The 20358-nt window shown below is 38.3% G+C and overlaps 1 protein-coding gene across 1 annotated transcript in view; it reads left to right on the top strand.

Moving 5' to 3' along the window:
- The window catches only part of LOC140171146 (uncharacterized), a 39647-nt gene extending 22746 nt beyond the window's left edge, over nucleotides 1–16901 (top strand). Inside the window, 5 exon segments of the mRNA XM_072194333.1 lie at nucleotides 7718–7853; nucleotides 8386–8581; nucleotides 10344–10796; nucleotides 10799–11851; nucleotides 15829–16901. Coding sequence (XP_072050434.1) covers nucleotides 7718–7853; nucleotides 8386–8581; nucleotides 10344–10796; nucleotides 10799–11851; nucleotides 15829–15918 — 1928 coding nt within the window. The 3' untranslated portion in view covers nucleotides 15919–16901.
- Nucleotides 16902–20358: the final 3457 nt, after the last annotated feature.

Below are 20358 nucleotides of genomic sequence, written 5' to 3' on the forward strand. Positions count from 1 at the left end.
TCACAGGAGGTACTTAATTAAGCTGATGAAAAAATCTACAGGTGTTTCAGTGGCTATAAATCCCTGAGCCTTGACCACCTAAGTTTATCGCGCAAAGTCTAAAATTTCCTAGTTTCCCATGTATTTGTGGAAGCAAAACTTCTCTCTAAAACAGTGGCATGGAAAGGGGGACAGCTGCTTCACTAGAAGTCTTTCCACCGTGGGATGCAGGCTGCCCTGATATGTACAATTTGTAGGCCTTTTTGTTTACTTCTCAGCCTATTTTTGACCAGTTTTGTTAAATTCTGGCCCCCTTTTCCCCCTCCTCTCCTGAGAAAGTCCTGGCTACACCACTGCCCTAAATGAGTTTCATTGATTGCACATTTTTCCATGTATACTGTTTTACTGATTGGAATATTGATCAAGGCCTAAGCCTTTCCAACATAACATAACATAACAGTAAACTTTTGGTGCGCTGTTCCTTATGACAAGCTCGTAGCGCTTACAAAGTAAAAATAAAAAACATCTTAAAGTACACAAGCAAAACCTTATATAGAGTACAAACCTTAAATTTGCATAATACAAGTCTTAAATATAAAGATCAACAAAGTAAAACACATCATGGAAAAAGATAGGTCTTAAGTGACTTTTTAAAACTCGTGATGGAAGCGGATGAAACCCTCGCCCTCCCATGACCCTACTGGTCATTTCACCCCCCCCCCATACAATCAGTAATGACTACCCCCACCCTACTGGTCAGTTCAGGTCCTCCCCCTGATACAATCAGTAACGACTACCCCCCACCCTACTGGTCAGTTCAGGTCCTCCAGTCCCCCTGATACAATCAGTAACGCCTACGGGGTCAGTTCAGGTCCTCCCCCTGATACAATCAGTAATTACTACCTCCACCCTACTGGTCAGTTCAGGTCCTCCCCTGATACAATCAGTAATGACTCCACCCCCACCCTACTGGTCAGTTCAGCCCCCTCCCTGATACAATCAGTAATGACTACCCCACCCTACTGGTCAGTTCAGGTCCTCCCCTGATACAATCAGTAATGACTACCCCACCCTACTGGTCAGTTCAGGTCCTCCCCTGATACAATCAGTAATTACTACCTCCACCCTACTGGTCAGTTCAGGTCCTCCCCCTGATACAATCAGTAATGACTCCACCCCCACCCTACTGGTCAGTTCAGCCCCCTCCCTGATACAATCAGTAATGACTACCCCCCACCCTACTGGTCAGTTCAGGTCCTCCCCCTGATACAATCAGTAACGACTACCCCCCACCCTACTGGTCAGTTCAGCCCCCTCCCTGATACAATCAGTAATGACTACCCCCACCCTACTGGTCAGTTCAGGTCCTCCCCCTGATACAATCAGTAAGGACTACCCCCACCCTACTGGTCAGTTCAGGTCCTCCCCCTGATACAATCAGTAATGACTACCCCCACCCTACTGGTCAGTTCAGGTCCTCCCCCTGATACAATCAGTAATGACTACCCCCACCCTACTGGTCAGTTCAGGTCCTCCCCCTGATACAATCAGTAATGACTACCCCCACCCTACTGGTCAGTTCAGGTCCTCCCCCTGATACAATCAGTAATGACTACCCCACCCCCACACCTACTGGTCAGTTCAGGTCCTCCCCTGATACAATCAGTAATGACTACCCCCACCCTACTGGTCAGTTCAGGTCCTCCCCCTGATACAATCAGTAATGACTGACTGGCAACATAACAGTGACTCCCAAGGATTATTTTTGTCAGGTTTGGTTGATTGAATGTGTCAGACTTGTGTCATCAAGTTCAATGTCAAAATTCCATCAGCATCAATTATTTTGCCCTCATTCCATTATGAGTTTGAGATAACTTGCTTCTGTCTTTGACATTATATAATAGTTGACAAGAAATATATACATAGTATTGTTTAGTACGTAATATGATTTCATAACAGTACTGATCAAAGGTTTTGCATGCGTGGAGCAGGCAGGCTATTGTCTCATGTGTCAATTGTACACATCAATACATGCAAAGTTCATTTTGTGTCAAGTGCCTGGAATTTGCACCCGATTGCACATCTTGTCTGAGGAGACATGCAAATAAATGTAGAAGTCAGCGCCTGTAGCGGTGAGGCATTTGCCAGGCACATATAACAAATAGGGCCCACACGTTTCAGGTGTTGGCATTGCAAGAAAAAGGCCTTACATGCAGTCTTCAAATTAAGTTTTTACCTTCGGGGCACTTTTGCACACCATTTTGAAAGTTGTGGTGCACTTTCATCTGATGCAGGGCAATTTGTAGTGCAGTCTCAAGACAATCAACACATAAAGTCTGTACAATGTGGTATCACAATTTTGCACCACACATTTAAAGTTGTATCGCAACAGGAGAATTTTGAGGTGAAAATTGCACTGCAATAGGGCTTATTTCGAACACTGCTTGCATGCTGATGAGTATCAATTTTGCTTCGCATGTCTTACCACAAGAAAAGTCCTTTGATGAGTACTGCAGTGCTACTTTGCAAGACAATGTAGTTACTTTGTACACTTGCTAGTTTGACTTGCTCAGCTGAAGAGAATAAATTGAAGATCCTGTGTGGCTGAAGTGTGCCCAAATCTAGCACTTAAAATGATTTTATTCTTTCCATTCCAATTTCACCAAAACACATTTTCCAAGGGGCACTCAACCACCCCCACCATTAGCTGTTACGTCCCCACAAATTGACCCATCCCTCCACTCCACGCTCCACACAGACGGACACACCGTGAGGAAACAAAATGTCTTTGGGCCAGTCACAATGAAAGGTGTATCTTTCAAAGTGCTAACGTGGTTAAGTGGAAGAATATGTTGTATGTATAAATGGGATATATGACTCATTTAGGCAAGCTTCCCTTGATCATGTTAATCAAGTTCACATACCCCCCGATATCAGCGGGATCACGGAAGAGTTGCAACGAGATCTCACTGATAGCACTTGTTTTATTATTAGTGTAACAGACTTGCTTTACCTGTGGCATCGTGATGGGATATCATTCTGTAGGAGAAGTGGTTCATGGACCTTTTGTCAGGAATGACAAACTGCCGAGAGCTCGTACTTTAAAAAAAATCTTTAGTGGTCACCTGCAGAAAGTTAAGCTGCTCATAGTACAACTAAACAGCAGTTTGTGGGGTTATTATTTAATAGAAAATTGATAATTTGAATGCACCAGAGTTTTAAATTAAATATGAGGAAATCACATCTTTTTCTCACTTATGTGATCTCTGGAGCTTGATTTTTGCATCACAGTATTTTCTATTTTCGTGGCTCAAAATTGATACATTTACTTAAAGACCTAGAGAGAAAAGAAATATCTGTGAGCTTGACAATTTAGTGAATCCATTTCACTTTGATGCACGCAAGCATTTCATGCTTTTATGCCATGACCCAGTTCATTTAGCCAATAACCTTAACCAGGTGATCTGCTGTTATATGTTATAAGAGAATTAATCCTGCAAATGCTGAATGAATTTGATAGTCTGATTAATGTCTTCAAAAATTGTATAAAAAGGTTTAATTTTTTATAAATTTTCATTTTTAAAATTAATATTTGATAAATACGTGCAAAATACATTCAAATAAGCACAAACATGCTTTAGCAAAGGCTCAGCGGTTCATATTATAGACCGTGCCAAATTTTGGAAACAATTATCAACATTAGCAGACGTCAGTACTATCCTATGTGACACATCTGATCTAAGCGAGCCAAAGGAGGCAATTTTGGAAATTGAGTTATTATCAGCATCAATGCAGTTACTAGCCATGATATTTCTGATATGGTGTATTCCAGTTTAAGTATGCACCCCCTCCCCTCCAACCAATCTCTATTTGAAACTTGCCCTACCTCTGTGGAAGATTCATGTTGAATCTTTCTCAGAGGGTGTATGGAATTCAAATGGAGCTGCCTAATGGGTTGCCTCCATTCATTATCCATCTTTGGTGGAAGATATTTCCACAATCTTCCACAGGGGAGTGCAGATTTCAAATGGAATAGTCCAACCTTTACATCCCTAGCATACTTGTTTGCAAACTAGTGGGCTTTAAAGTTAGTAGTTCACAGCATCTTGCGAATGGTAGTGAGCTTTGGCAAAATTGCATTGATCATTTCATAATGACTGTATAGAAGATTTCAAATATCACATACTTTTGTAGGGCCTGTGGTTCTTGAGTTATGTTGTAAAGAGGGCTGAAACAACAACACTTTTGTAAAGCGTACATAACTCATAAACAACAATAAATCAAGCAAGTTTTCAAAGTATATGATTTGTAGAATGAACTTTTGCAAAACATCAAAGTGTTATTATTCAATAATTGATTTAGATAATGAAAATCAATTTTTTTGTGGCTGCTTCGACCAACAACACCTACTCTACCCTTAACAATACCAATTTTCTTACCTATTTTATTTTATTTTGTTCCCAATTTTGGCCTATATCTCAATTTCACATTTACCACCTTTGGCCCGGTTAGTCAGATCACGTAGTATATGATACCCAAAAAGGAAAGTATTGAAAGCTAGAGATTTGATGAGGTAATATGGTTTCAATTTGCTAGTAAATTGCAACATGAATGTTAGCAATGCGTCATAGAGTGATGACATAACAAAGTATCAGTCAGCAAAAAAAAATGCCTCATGCGCATTTGACTGTCTACACATTACTAAAGCTGATACTGCAAGGGAGATTGATCTGTAAATAGGTAACATTTTGACTAGCTTTGCTCTAAAGCTGACCTATATTTTTCTAACCGATAAAAAAGGAAAAGAACTGAGACCATATCCCCTCTGACATCGTTCTAAAGAGCGACCGAAGGTATGGGTTTCTAGAAAAGTGGGTCTTTATTACATAATTATAGGGCTACTTTAGGCTTTGGCAAACTATAACTCTGATCTGGCTTTCTTGTCACTGGGAATAACTCTTGACTTGCCTGCAGCCCTAGACTTTCTTGGTCAGTGCGAGTTTACCAATGCACCACTACTTGTATAAAGACAAGCAAGTGAGGACCTACACAACTTTTTTCCTATCTAACCGAGGAGATCTTGTACACCTGAATCTAGGCTCCAAACCTGGACCCACTTGACTTTTTACTATCCAACCGAGACATGGCTTTGTACAGACAAAGGAGACACAGTCTTATCCACAGGGTCTTATTCTAGCATTTTTAGGGTGTTTGCAATATGCTGATAGGTAGAAGGAACCATGGACATCCTCGGTTGCTCTGTGTCCTTAAGGGCTGGGGTATGAGCGTTTGGACAGTATTTATTTTGGGACATTAGAGCACATCAGACATATCGAATTGCATTCTGAATCTGAAGAAAGTCATTCTGATAATCAAATAATTTTGATTTTTGAAATTGCAATTTAATACACATTTTATGGCAAATCATTAAAATTGATATTTTTGATATTTAACAGTACTTGAAGTAAACTTTATAAATCTGATGATTTATACTTAAAGTGTATGTAGGTGGGATGAAAAGCTGACGATCAATTGAAAATTTTGACCTTTTGTATTGAAGATATGGATTTTTTTCCCAAAACACCAAAAAAAATTTGGTCTTTTTGGGAAAAAATCCATATCTTCAATATGAAAGGTCAAAATTTTCAATTGACCGTCGGCTTTTCCTCCTGCTACATACACTTTAAGAATATATCATTAGATTTATATAATTTACTTCGAGGACTGTTATATATCAAAATTTGAAAAATATCAAATTTTTATAATTTGCCATAAAATTTGTATTATATTGTGATTTTCAAAAAATGAAAATTATTTGATATCAGAAAGACATGCTTCGTATTCAGAATGCAATTCGATAGGTCTGAGGTGCTCTCATGTCTCACAAAAAATACTGTCGAAACGCAATAAACGCTCATTTTAGATCCCTTAATTACTCTGCTATTTTCTGGTGTGCATCCTTGTTTTGCAGCATTTTGCAAACACACACTTTTGGGCACACACTTACTTTAAATTCACTGTTGATTAATTCAAGAGCAGACAAACAGAGGAAATAGAAAGTGTGAAATCAGTTATACTTGCACATCATCCCCCATCCACAGTTCTTTGACCTGTATGTACACATACACATTGCAGAATGACCTTTTAGTGGAATTGGTATCAAACCTCATCCCCATAACATAAAATCTAATAATACAATTTCAGTGGTAATTGTAAGTCATTGATCGATGCAAGGAGAGATGAGGCTAGTTAAGTCTATTGTGTGTCAGGATGAGACAACAGAAAATGCGCAGCACAGGCAAAACTTGTAACATTTGAAGAATTCAGTCGCATATCATGATATGTACCATAGCTGCTTTTTTTAGTTTTGCTAAAATCATGTAAAATCAGCCGTTTTGGGGCCAAAATTTATTAATTTAGGCTGAAAGTGTTAGAAACTATGTTTGCAAAAAAATCTTCAGATCTTTTTCAGATTGGCAAGGTTTGGTGAAATTTTAGGGTAATTCTAGCCTCCAGACCCTACTTGAATGATCCATCACCTAAATGATAACATAAGTATCTCAATACATTCATTAACCCCATGAGAACTACCTGCCTATTGGTCAAAAAGAAGCTTTCATTATCAATTGGACCAATCAGCAAAATTGTTAGAATAATTTCACCATGCAAAAAAATTGGGGTGAATTATTTGCAAAGCTCCATCCTGATTGGTGATTAAAGTGACGATATCACATAATTGGCCAATCAGAGGCAATGTTAGATCGGCAGGTAGTGCTCAGGGGTTAACAAATAGTAAGATAGTAAGACGCAAGAAATTCACAGGGCAGCCTTTGGATTTTACATCTCAACTTTTCATTTGTAGCATTTGAATAGATATGTGACAATTGTATTGGGATATTCCTGTTGAAATCCATACACCCCCTATGGAAGACATGACCTTAATCTTCTACACAGGGAGTGTGAATTTCAAATGGGGTTGCCTGAATAGGTGACTCAATTTGAAATCTGTACCCCCAGTTTGGGAGATTAAGGGCATACCTTCCATAGGAGGTTTACATTTATGAAGGTTGTCATTCATCCAGGTATAATATAATACCTTCTTCCATAAGAGGTGTATGGAGATCAACAGGAATAGCACTGACTTTGCCAACTCACTGTGCATGAGTCAGCTCAGGCCAGCAGCTGGGAGGGGAGTCAGAGGTCTTTGTCACCAATTCAACTCAGACCTTGGAACTTTTGAAGAAAAACAGTAGTTAAGCAGGGTTGACAAACAAATTACAAAAAAAGATGCCTGACTATTTTCTCAGTAACCATTCTGGTGCATACTTACACTTTTAGAAACAAGGTGCAACTTTAAATCAATCACAGAGAGTACCCTCAAGGGTTCTTTATATGTTCAAGAACCCAAAAAGGTTCCTTGTAGAACCAATAGGGGTTCTGAAAATCCTTTGGAGTACCTTTAATGGTTCTTTGATGAACCTTTAAAGGTGCTAACTGGAGGACAGTGGAAGAAAGCTTGTAGCACCTTTTCTGGGTAGAGTGTAGAGGCCGGGGGTAGCATTGGTGCTTGAGGCCCCTGGGTTTACACCACAAGTGTGAAAATCAGTGTTTTGAGTGACTCAACTCCCTGCCAATTCCCCACTCCAACCTGGAGTTTTTAGGGTTGTTTTTTTTGTTTCTTCCATCACTGAACTTTGAAATTCTTAACCATGATGTTCTTATTTATTTTCTGCAATAGGTGTATTTGGGACAAGTCTAGAAGAAACTATTGTTAACGAGAGTGAAAACGAGACCAAAGAAATTCCAGCAGTAGTAGAACGATGCGTGTCGTATATACTGTGAACATGGCTTGATGGAAGAGGCGATTCAGGTATGTAACTATAGTAAGTAGCTTAATAAAACTTGATTTAACCCTCTGCACAAAACAATGCTTTGTGGAGAGTAAAGATCTTTTTATGAAAAAAGAGAATTGGTCAAGTTTGGGTAGGGTGGTGCCTTCATGAAACAAAAGAATTGGAACAATCACTATATCAAAAGGAAATAAATTTGCACCCATGAGAATGGCATGTAGCTAGAGGGGGATGAATTCACTGTACCAAATCCACCCCAACATCTACTTCGTCAAATTGAACCACAATATGTGACAAATATGTGAATCAGTTAAAAATCATTTGAAATCATCTTGAAGAAAACCGAATGCATTCTTTTTTCTACGGAGCATGGGGGGGGGCAAAGTGAACTTTTGGGGGGGGGCAAAAGTGAACTTTTTCGCAAAATTTAATTATTGACACAATTTGAAACAGCACATATTTTCATATTATATTCTATATATTTACATTTGCTTTTTGCATCTAAACTGTGTGTTTCAACCTCCATGTGAATGATTGTTTTATTATTCCTTGGCAGATTAAATGGAAGAACAGGAATGGTGCAAGAACTACAAGACTGCATAGACACAGGAGGGTTTCCAGACTTTGAAGAACTTGAGGTTGGCGTCCACACTGTAGCATCGTTGCTCAAACGTTATTTCCAACTTTTGCCAGAGCCTATCATACCATGGAGGCACTGCAAGGTTTTCATTCCAATAATGCAGGAACTTAGGGTAAGTAAAGTGACATCCCAGCAAACACAAAATATTTTTGACATTATTCACAAAAGGTTAGAAAAGGATACTAGAAAATGTTGCGTTATATAAAGCGTAGGCTTAAACATTATCATAACATTTAATAACTTTTTTTGAAAACTTGTTGCGAAATATTCAAACATAATGTTAAGTACTGACTAAAGATTTGGCAAAAAATGTTTGCAAAAAATATTTTACATTAACATTTTGACAACATTTTAAAAATGTTGTTGTAGTGTATTTATACAAAACGTATTAAAATGTTTTCATAATCTTTATATAACCTGACATTTAATATTATGAAAACATTTTTACCAAACCCCAAGATATAACCTGTTTAAAATGTTTTTAAAATGTTTTATGTTTACTGGGATGGTAGAGTATTCAAATGATGAATTAAGAATCACTCAATGTCAAATTTCTAGACTGACTGGTAGATCCACAAATTCGCTGCCGGAGTGCACGTTAGTAACCATTGGTTACTGCTCCAAGCCTGGGCTCATACACCTGTTCCGAATTTTGATATGCCATAGGCTTTGTGTTGTGATCATTTCGATCAGTGGTTCGTAACAAAGAAAGTGTGATCCAGTTGACCTAGCAACAGTCATATTCTAATGTGCATTACGACAGCGAATTATCAGCACCTTGACTCAGCTACATCAGCTTTAGGTGGGTCACCCACTTTCAGCTCTAAGACAGAACTTGAAAGTCACTATGTACAGATGGTCTCCAAGCAGATTCCTGTACTCTGAAAGGAAAGGTCATCAGACAAGGGGCATTTTCTGGAATTTAGAAATGATCTGGGATCATTTCTTGTCATATTCCTGTCAAAATATCTTGGATGAAGCAAATCGCGAATCGGGCATAGGGTTTTCATAATATGATCAATTTATATCATCTTTGTTTTTACCAATAAGCTATGATGTTAATGGGCTAAAATTACTGAAAAAGCTCATGAATATGTAATTTTTGCTAATATATTGCAACAAATCAATGCATAAATGTCCAGGGTACTTTTATTTGACAGAATAAGCCAAATCGGCATTAGAAGTTTGCAATGCATTGTGGGACAGTTTTTTGTATTTTTAGGACACTTTGTCCTTTGACCTATCGTGAAAATTCAGAAAAATTAAAAAAAGTTTTACTAGAATAAAAACAAATCCAAAAAATGTTTATTATATAAATGAATTATTTAAATATTTTTAATGATAACATATTACAATAATAAAGAAATGAATAATAATTAAAGAAATGAAGCTCAGACAAACTGGCATTAATGCCAGTTTGTCTGAGCTTCATTTCTTTAATTATTATATATTTTCTCAGGCATGAATCCTCTGGATCCTCGCATTTAATATTTAATGTCTCATATTGACTGATGTCCTGCTAGGGCACAGCAGATAGGCCGCCTCTCTAATTATAATAAATGAATAATAATTAGAGCAATTTCCCCGATATATCAGAGGTCAAAGTGTCCCAAAAGTGCTCTCAAAACCGGAAGTTACAATGGCGATTGGGCTTATTGTACCTTGGTATCAGTCACTGTGTCATTTGCATTAATGCTAATTAATTACACCCTGCTCAAATTTGAACGTGCTAAAACAAAATTGACCCCCAAACTGGGATCTTACTTAGGCCTGTACAAGACTGAAATTTACCAATTTAACATTTTCACATATGAAATCATCCAAAATATCAGGAAATGCTCCTTGATTAAATATCTTCATTTCTTTTTCAACAGGAAAAAGAAGAGTATGGTCGTCGGCAGCTGATACTTCAATTAGCACTCCTGCCTAAGGTTAACTACAACCTGCTCAAGTATCTATGCGAGTTCCTCCATGAAGTCCATCTCTATGAAGAACAAAACAAGATGTCTCTTGGCAACCTGGCCAACATCTTTGCTCCTCACATACTCAGGCCTCAGAATGCCCAGGGTGCATATCTCCTTGGTAGCACTGCTCTCAGTTTACAATTAGTACACTATCTGATTCGAAATCAATCCAAGGTGTTTCCACCTCTTGATTCCATTAATACAAGCCCACCGCCATTGCGATCTGGGTACCGATATGACACACCATCACCAAGGATATATAGGAAAGGCACAAATGAGTATAGTAAGCTTAACAAAGTGGAGAGGCGATCCGAGGAAAGTCGGGCTAGAAGTAAAAGTAGGACTAACCGGCGTAGCGGTCGTGTGTAGACTGGACTGCGTCGACCGAGATTATCGATGGCGAATGTGTAGATACAGTCAAAGTCGAAGTTCACAGTGTTTATGAGAACATGGACATTGCAAATGGATTATCGCTTATTGATGCGATCAAATCACGCATCACAGATTCATCTCCGAAAATGAAACAGAATGGCATGAATGGCACAAATGGCACTAATGGTACTGGGGGTAAAGGCAAGCGATATGGTGTGTCATACAAAGACCCATCATCAATAATGTCTCCAAGTGTGGGACAGAGGTCTTATTCTACATTAGGGAAAGAAGAACCTATGTCTAGGGATTCAACAGGTCCAAATCGTGATATCGTAGGTCAGATACAAATACAGTCTACCTACCAAAATATTGAACTTGGACCGAATGTACTTCAATCTATTGCGACGTCGATGAGAGACCACGCTTTGTCCGTTAGAAACTCTCAACAGGATGATGATTCGCATAATGACTGCCCAGAATCATCGCCTCACTATGCCGATACATCTCCTGGTGATTTGAATAGCCATAAGAACAATAAAAACTTGATGCATCAAAACGGAGGAAGAAATGATTTGTCAGGGTACCAGAATCAGGACTTGATTGGTCACAAGGAAAGGGGATCGTTTTGCAATATGAACTTTCCCAACGATACACACAATTTGTATCAGAATCCCTTACCATTCCCAATGACTCTACCCGATGAAATCTTACAAGAATTGAAAAATGGAACTGACCGCTTGCACCACAATAACGGCACTAACATTATTCCGCAACCAACGAACAAAGAGTACGCTTCAAGCGACATCATCAATGGACATTCCAAAATGCTGCCACAAAATCTCGCTACTAATGGCGTGAACCCAGCGCTCATCAACGGGAAAGTCACTTTGAATAGTAAAGTGTCGTACAGCGGTGAGGTCGTAGGTCATATGCAGGCATTGAGGGGGAAACTGAGACAGAAAGAAGAGGAGATGAGCAAGCAGTACAGACATGTGGAGTTGATCAAGAAGGATTATGAGCTACTCAAGATCAGACTTTGTGCTGAGGTAAGGACATATCACTAGGATCCACAACATGCTCATCTACCAGGGACATAGTTCTTTAACCGAATACATTTGTACATTTATTGCATGACCTTTGAAAATTTGGGTACAAAAACTCATACTCTGCAACTTGAGGTCAAATTTTGCACTATGATTGTTTAATTGAGGTTATTGAACTATGTCATTGGGATGAGGCCATTGTGGTCCATAGTGTATCAAATCACTACATTATTACTCTATAAGTGGTCATTTTTGTGACAGTTTTATTTTAGTGAATTTTGGGAAAAGAGGTTAGGTGACAGTTCATGAATTTATTGACACACGAATATGAACTTTTATCATATAATAACATACGGTAAGGGATGAATTTGGACAAAATACAAACACGCCTGGGTACAAATATCCCGTTTATCGCAAATCATGAAATATTCTGTGCGCGAAAATAACCGCTTATGCTGTATTCATTTTTGTCTGGACAATGGTATAGGGAATATTAAGGACAGCCTGAATGATGAGCAAAGGTTAAGAAAACAAAAACTTAATGGAGGGGGCATATTAAGAGATGGATAGCCTATTCACTGATTGCACGGTCATCTCAAAAGGAGGATCAACCTGCAACATGTGTGCGTACGCCTGTCAAATGTATGCTTTAATTACTGCGTACTCGTTACAAAAGCCTTCTGGTGCGTGGCTAGGAAAGTGCGAGAAACAAAAATGCTCATTTTGTGCATGCGTTTGCTGCAGAACCTCGTTTTGGTAAAGGGCGAATACACAGATTGAGCTTGAATTTGACCTACACTATTTTTGTTTAGTCGGTTAAGCCAATACAACTATATTTTTAGGTCCGTACATTTTAATCATCACCACATCACCTGTCAATTGACACCAACTGAGTACCAAATCTGTGTCAAATCTGACAAGTGACACATAGTATTCACACTGTGTGTATGTGTCACTAGTGGTCAGTCACTGTGTCACCATGTCATCTGTCAATTGGTGATAAGAAAAGCCACAGATTATTAGTTGACACACGTGTAGAGAGTGAGCTGATGAAATGACAGACACATAGCTGCTATATATCAAATGTTTGACCAATTGTCACTAGCAAGTTGGGGGAGCGAGTTGGCGCAGCGGTAGTTCCGTCGCCTTGCACCACTGAGGTCCCGGGTTCACGCCCCGGCGCGGCCCAAGGACTCATGTGCACTTGTTTTATCCCGATTCCATGCTCGCTCTCGCAGGTTGTCTCCGGGATCTCCGGTTTCCTCCTGTATCGCAAAAATCAGTGATTAGTTGTTTGGTTATCAAAACTTCCTTCACCCAATGGAATTTGGGGAGCTGCACAGATAATTGGTGGATGTTACAATCTAACTGCAGATACGTGTGCACCGTTCTGCAGCAACTGGCCTAGTTGATGCGATCTGATTGTGATGATTCACCATTGCAGCGAAATTACAGCGCTTTGAGTCCTCTAAGATCTGGAGAAAGGCGCTTTATAAATCCAAAATTCATTTATTTATTATTTAATAATAACAATATTAATCATCCAATAGTAATAATAACAGTGTGCATTTCTGGAGATCACAAAACATGAAAAGAGTATGTTTCCGCAAGCATACGTATTTGATAGTTTGTATTGTATAAACACTAATCACCTAACCCTAAACTATAATCTAAGCCCTAACACTAAACCTAACCCTAATGCTAACCCTTACCATAACCTTATCCCTAACCCTAATATCCAAACCTAACATTTCCTAAACCCTATAGTCAAACTTTTTTGGACTAAATGACTCTTCCAATTGACCTTAAGCCTTTGCGAGTACACTTGAGATGACGTCACGCTGATCTGCGCCGATGCGCACATCGTTTATTGAACATTGTTACTGCGCATTGCAAGTTGGTGTGATGTCAAATGACGACATCTCCCCCCTGTGTACCTTTTCGTCTCAGCTGCATACGGGCCTGCTGAGGATCAATCCATGAGTCCTAATTTGTGCACTGTCTCAATTGTTAGGTCAGTTTGTCCGAGCCACAAAAATGCATTTAGTTTTTGTCCAGTAAGAATTTGTTAGTGTTTTGTATTTAAAACTTCAACCTTTGCCTGACCTCAAATGTAATACAAACTAATCTCAAATCCTCCTTGTAGTTGTAGCCTCCTTCCCCCTTAATTTGGTTAATTTGAGACTTCAAAATGAGTTCTAAGTAGAATCTATTTTAGGTTCTTAAAAAAAAGCTCATCAAGCTGTCCTGTATATAGAACCATAATGGTTCTACAAAGAACTGAAACAGGTTCTGCTGGGAAGGCAATGCAGAAAGAACCAGTTGAGACCTGATATCATTGTAAATCCGGTTTTGGGTTCTTTCAATTTCCATGAACCCTTTTCTTTTTAGGGGTCTATATGCATTCAGGACAGCAAAGAACCATTTTCTCTTGAGGGGTCAACATACATGACATCCAAAACCCTTAGCTAGGATTTGGCAAGTGCCCATCATTTTCACCAAAACTGTCTGTCTAAAATTTAATGATGAAAGCAAAAAAAACAGCGGGGGGAGGTCAGTCAGTTCAAATAGATTGCTATAGCCTCAATTTATTTGTCTGGTCTTGTTTTGGTTCTCAAGCATTGTTTCTAGAATTTAGCATATGTCACAGGCATTAATTTTGCCTGTCACAGGAGCAAACTGCCTGTCCAAAATGATGGGTGGCTAGCTAACACCCTACCAAGAACTCTTTTCTCTAGAGGGTCTACAAAATACAGAACAGGAACTCTTTTCTCTTGATGGGTCTCCTTTAACAAATTATAAGAATGCTACATGCTAGCTCAAACCACAAAGTTCCCATTGGTTTCACCTTCCCCTTTCAATACTCAAAGCTGTTATCATCACAAAGACTCTCTTCTCTCATCGCAAACCCTGCCCCCACCCACCTCTTGCTATATCCCTGGTTTCCATGAAATAACATACCTGCCCCTTCCCCCAAATTGAAATATCTACCTTGTTAAGCGCCACCAATTAAGCGTGCCTTATCGGACATCAAGCTCTTGTTTCTTAATGCTCTTCGTGCTAGCCATATCATAAAAAGTCCAAGTTTTAAGATATTTTATCAAAATATCAAGAACTATTTTAAGGATTACTGAATCAATACTAGGCTTGTTTGTACTCATTTTAATGCATTTTTCATGCTGATTCCATATATGGTCATGGAAATTTACATTTCTCAAAAAATTTTGAAATTTTAACAAATTTTTGAAACTTGTCGTCTGCAGTCGACACCCGCGTGAAGAGAGTTAAACAACAACAGATTCTTTCTTCTTGCCAAGGCAAACTTAGGAAATGAAAATATACCTAGGTTCCTGTTCTCATAAAAGCAAATCACAGGTATATACCTCGTATAAGGGTGCAAAGTACTTGCAGCCGATGGCAACTAAGGTCAAGTTTGGCTTTCGCTGCAGCCGCATCAGCTACAATTCCCTTGAGAGATGGACTCTAGTGACTAGGTGTGGTCAGCGTGTCTCCACCGGCCAGCCATATTGATTAGGTCCAAATCAGAGGATTAGACACAGCGGATAGATGTTGTCATGGTTACAGATAACTATTTTAGTGTGAAAAATGACATTATCAGTTAAGTTTGAGAGTGGCCAGATGCGCTTTTAATATGCATGGATGAATTTTAAGAAATTAAGATGATACCAAATTGTAATTTGTTGAATTCTCTCAATCATCATGTGCGTGTTTTTCATCCTCTTGACTGACCTGGGAGTGCGAAAGTTTTGATTGGTTGCATAGAGTCAGTTTGGGATAGGGTTAGGCATTTAGAGTTTTAGGGTACTGGCAAAAATTTGGACTAGTGACCCTTATGACTAGCAAACCATAGGGGGATTGGACCTTTCAGAATAGCGGATGTACCATGTAGACCAAATTTATCAACTTAGCTTTGTTCAGACAATTAACAAAAATCTTAAATTTGTAACATCATTTTACAGGAATCGACCCGGATCATGATAGAGGAACATAACAGACAGTTGACATCAGAAGTGCATCTATTGCAAAAAAGATTGGGGCTGGTCTCATGATAAAATAGAACGAACTATAGAGCTACTTTAACAACATACAGCATCAATTGCAGAAAAAAATGTTGGCTAGTTTCATGATCTATTGGAATGGACTATAGAGCTACCTTATACAACATAAATCAGCTGTTGCAGAACAGATTGGGCTAGTTTCATGATCAAATGGAACGGACTATAGAGCTGCCCTATACAACATAAAGCATCTGTTGCAGCAAAGATTGGGGCTCCATTCATGATAAAATGAAACAGACTATAGAGCTACCTTAAGATCATAAAGCATAGATTGGGCCTGCTCAAATCTGTGGGGAGTTAAGACTAGACGGACTCTCTCAGTCCTTCAGCATCTAGGCGTGGTCACAATTGAATGCTCATCTGTAATACTATGGTAACCATGGAAACTAGTTAAAGTGAAAGAGGAAAGTAAGATTATTTTTTTTTATTGATTTTGTTCTCCCCGCAGGAATCAACACGCATCATAACAGAAGAACACAATCGTCAACTGGTGTCCGAGAATCTACTGCTTCAAAAAAGGTTGGGTCTTTTTCCTTAGAGACCATTGTCAAACAGGATGTTGCTAGGCAACATGTGTTATTCTGAGGTATTGGGCTATTTCAGTTGAAATCCATACACCCTCTATGGAAGACATGATCTTAATCTTCCACACAAGGAGTGTGGATTTGAAATGGAGTTACCTGAATGTGTTACTCCATTTGAAATCTACACCCCTTGTGTGGGATATTAAAGTCATGTCTTCTATAGGGGGTGTATGGATTTCAACTGGAATTGCTAGGAGATTATGGGAAACATTTAACCAAATTTGTATAAAGAAGAGATATTATATGTATAGTTTAATTAATGTCAAATATGTTAAATACGGTTACTGTAAATAAAATAAATTTGTGTGTAAAAGCAGTGGCTCAGCAATTTGTATTTCAAGATAATTATGTGCAATTTATCGTAATTTGTATGATGTTGTAAAAATAACAGAACGTTTTCTGTGTTCATGTTAACGATTTAAATAATCAAGGTATTTTATAAGAACTTTTATTTCTCAATGACGTTTCTTACTTTATAAAAGAAAGAATTTTTGTAACTCATATTATATTATGGTTATGTTAGCCAAATAGAAAATGTAAATAATATGCAGTAAAAATAATTTAAGTATAATGAATGTATCTTACGTGGAAGAGATGATGATTTGTGGGACTGTATAATCTTGAAACACATTTAAAAAGTGGAATTTGTAATAGTATAAATAATTACTAACACTAACAGGTGTTATGTTGCATTGCGTGTACTTTTAAAAGTTCAAAAGTTAAAACATTTTAAGGATAATTTTGAGGTAAAGATTGACGTTGTGTAATGTAGGAGTGGATATCTTCATATTAATTTGTGCATTTATTTTGTTCTTTAAGGTTGTGCAAATTTAAAGACAAAAACAAAATTGTTTATCAAGTATTTTGTAGTTCTATGCAATTAGTAATTTAAAAAAATCTAAAATGGTTTATTTTCTTACAACAAGAAAATTTCATGAAAATGGTCACTTTCACAGTACTCTCTTCAATATAATTCAATTTATTTTTATTTCCCCAAAACAAAATTATCCAAAAAAAGCCCAAATGGGATTATTTTCTGCAGAAAAACCTTAGGCATAGGTCCCTTATTCGAAAAATCACCCTAAAAGAGCAAAATTGAGCATTTTTGGAGCAAAAATTACCCCTAGAAATGGGGTAGGGTTTTGAAGTCTTGAGTGGCACACCTGTCAACAAATAATTCAAAAGAAAATATCAACTTTTTAAGGCCAAAAATACGAACTATTAGGCAAATTGTCACATTTATTCCCTAAAATTTTATCACCCCATATCCTCTGCCACACCAGAAACAAATATATCACAGAAAATGTAAGTGCAATTTCAATGGGGGTTGAAAAATATTGTAGACTTAAAAAATAGTCATATATGTAAGGGAAAACAGAAATATTGTCCCACAAAGGAGTCAGTTTGCTTGCCACACATCATATTTATTGGTTCATAAGTGATATAAAAAGTGAAATGCTGACTGTTGACAAGCCAGACAATCTCACATGTTAAGTTATGATTTTGATTAGAGAAACTGACACTGCGTTTTGTCAACTTTGTCAAGAATTATGTTATTTTTAGTTGTATTTTGTATTGTCAGCGATGACCAATCATGAGTGTGTATAAACACAACCTGAAGGCGTTGCTGCATATGATGACCAGATTGAACCAGTTCAACAGTTCATACCCAATTAAGTTTGCTGTAAAATTTGCAGCAAACTTGACACATGCATCCACATGTGTTGCACATCAGTCCTATAGTGTTATGAGGAGAAGAAAGAACACTACCATGGTGTGAGAACACCCAAAGAATATATCTTACACTTCCAACAATCCATTTCTTCCCTGTACTGTTTTGCTATTCGCTGTTGTAGTGCACGTTAGAATATGACCGTTGCTAGGTCAACTGGATCATGCTTTCTTTGTTACGAACCACTGATCGAAATGATCACAACATAAAGCTTATGGTATATAAAATTCGGAACAGGTGTATGCGCCCAGGCTTGGAGCAGTAACTAAGGGTTACTAACGTGCACTACGACAGCGAATTCAGTGCACAGTGCTACAGATTCACCAAGACACTCAATATCATCCTATGATTTGTACAAAGTAATTACTGGTAATAAAGAACTGTGGCCTGACAAGCTCTGACAGATGAGAATGTTTGACAGAGCTTAGTCTACATTATGCCAGTCAAAAAGTGCATTTAGTGTCATCAAAAAATGGTATGTTATCATGTACGTGCATCATGCAGATTGGGCTAGTCCAGTTGAAACCATGTATCCCTATGGAAGACATGACCTTAATCTCTCACACACATGTGATATTTACTTTGCACCAAATAGTCGTGCGATAAACTCTTTTCATGCATGCTCATTCCCTTGTGTAGAAATAGCATGTGAATTAGGGAGAGGTTTCATAACAAAGAGCAAGCCCAAAAATCTTAGTGTAAAAGCTACCGTCGGAGTGTTAGCTGTCTCATTTGCATAACAAGGAACAACTTAAATAAGAGTAACACCCCTTACAGTCAGTCTACTCTGAAGTACAAAGTACAGACGCGGACACACACGCTGTGCCGACTTTGAAGGCACGCATACCTGCAGCAAAGATGCAGCACTACGCACTGTTAACGCGCGTGTTGTCACTTTGTACTTCAGAGTGGACAAACTGTAGTTATATCAACTTAGTTGATATCTGCAGTGATACTCATCAGGGAGTGTGAATTTCAAAATGGTGTTACCTGAATGGATGACTCGACCCATTTGAAAATGATCTTCACCCCCGTGTGAAAGATTGAGGTTGTGTCTTCCATAGAGGGTAGTGTATGGATTTCATCTGGAATAGCATCAACTTTATATGTTAATCCCACTAAACCCAAATTGCCATGATATGATGACCATATCGTGAGCAAGCACACTCAAATAGCCTTGACCTGGCTGTCATATGCCGGCTGTACCAATGGAGAGCCAGGTCTGCGATCGAAGGCGTTGTCATTTTCCAGGTTTATACGAGCAAAGACAACTTCCAGATGGCGCTTATGTTATTGTGCGTCTGATGCAAGATCAAAGACATGTGTCATATGCAAGAAAATTAATCGTTAGGCTCTTATGGCCTTGTTTGAAGCAATATGAGTGGCTAATCCAGTTGACCAGGCAAACTTTCAAGGGCAACCCAATTAAGTAGGCTTAAAATATAATCAAGTCAATGTTCAGTTATTGTTCACCTCTATACCAACAAACTTAATATGTTTTCCACTTTGGAGCGTCCTTTAAGACGTGATCTTCACATTGTAACAGTTTTGGCCATTTTTGTGAATGAAGACCATGTCGTCGTCTGCATCACATATTGTCATATCTCAAAAGGCTGCCTTGTGTGATTTTTATTATCATTGTTGTATTTCATATTGGTTTTTTTTAATATTTCAGCATGCATGCTTATTTCTTTTATGAATAGACATAATATTGTAATATTGTGATAATATCTCAAAATAAATATAGGCCTATTTAGTTAATTTTACAGTGTATCCATGCTTGGCGTATTTTGGGGGGGCTTTGGGCGCCAGCCCCGGGTCAAAAGTAGGGTGCGGCAAAAACGAAGGGGCGGCTAAAGAAAAAAAAAAAAAAAAAACAGGGGCAGCAAAAACGAAGGGGGCGGCAAAACGAATTAGCAAAGAAAAAAGGGCGCAAAAAATTGAAAAAGCCTAAAAAATTTTGTAAAAAGGTTGGTTTTAGGGGCTAGCGCCTGAAATCCTTTTTTTTTTTTTTTTTTTTTTTACTCTTCACTTTTTCAAACGACCGTGAAAAAAATTGGTTCAACCTTTTCGGGCTGTTAAAGAAGGGGCGGCAAAATTGTTTCTTCTTCAGCC

This window comes from Amphiura filiformis, chromosome 15 (genome assembly GCF_039555335.1).
Source record: "Amphiura filiformis chromosome 15, Afil_fr2py, whole genome shotgun sequence".
Classification (NCBI taxonomy): Eukaryota; Metazoa; Echinodermata; class Ophiuroidea; order Amphilepidida; family Amphiuridae; genus Amphiura; species Amphiura filiformis.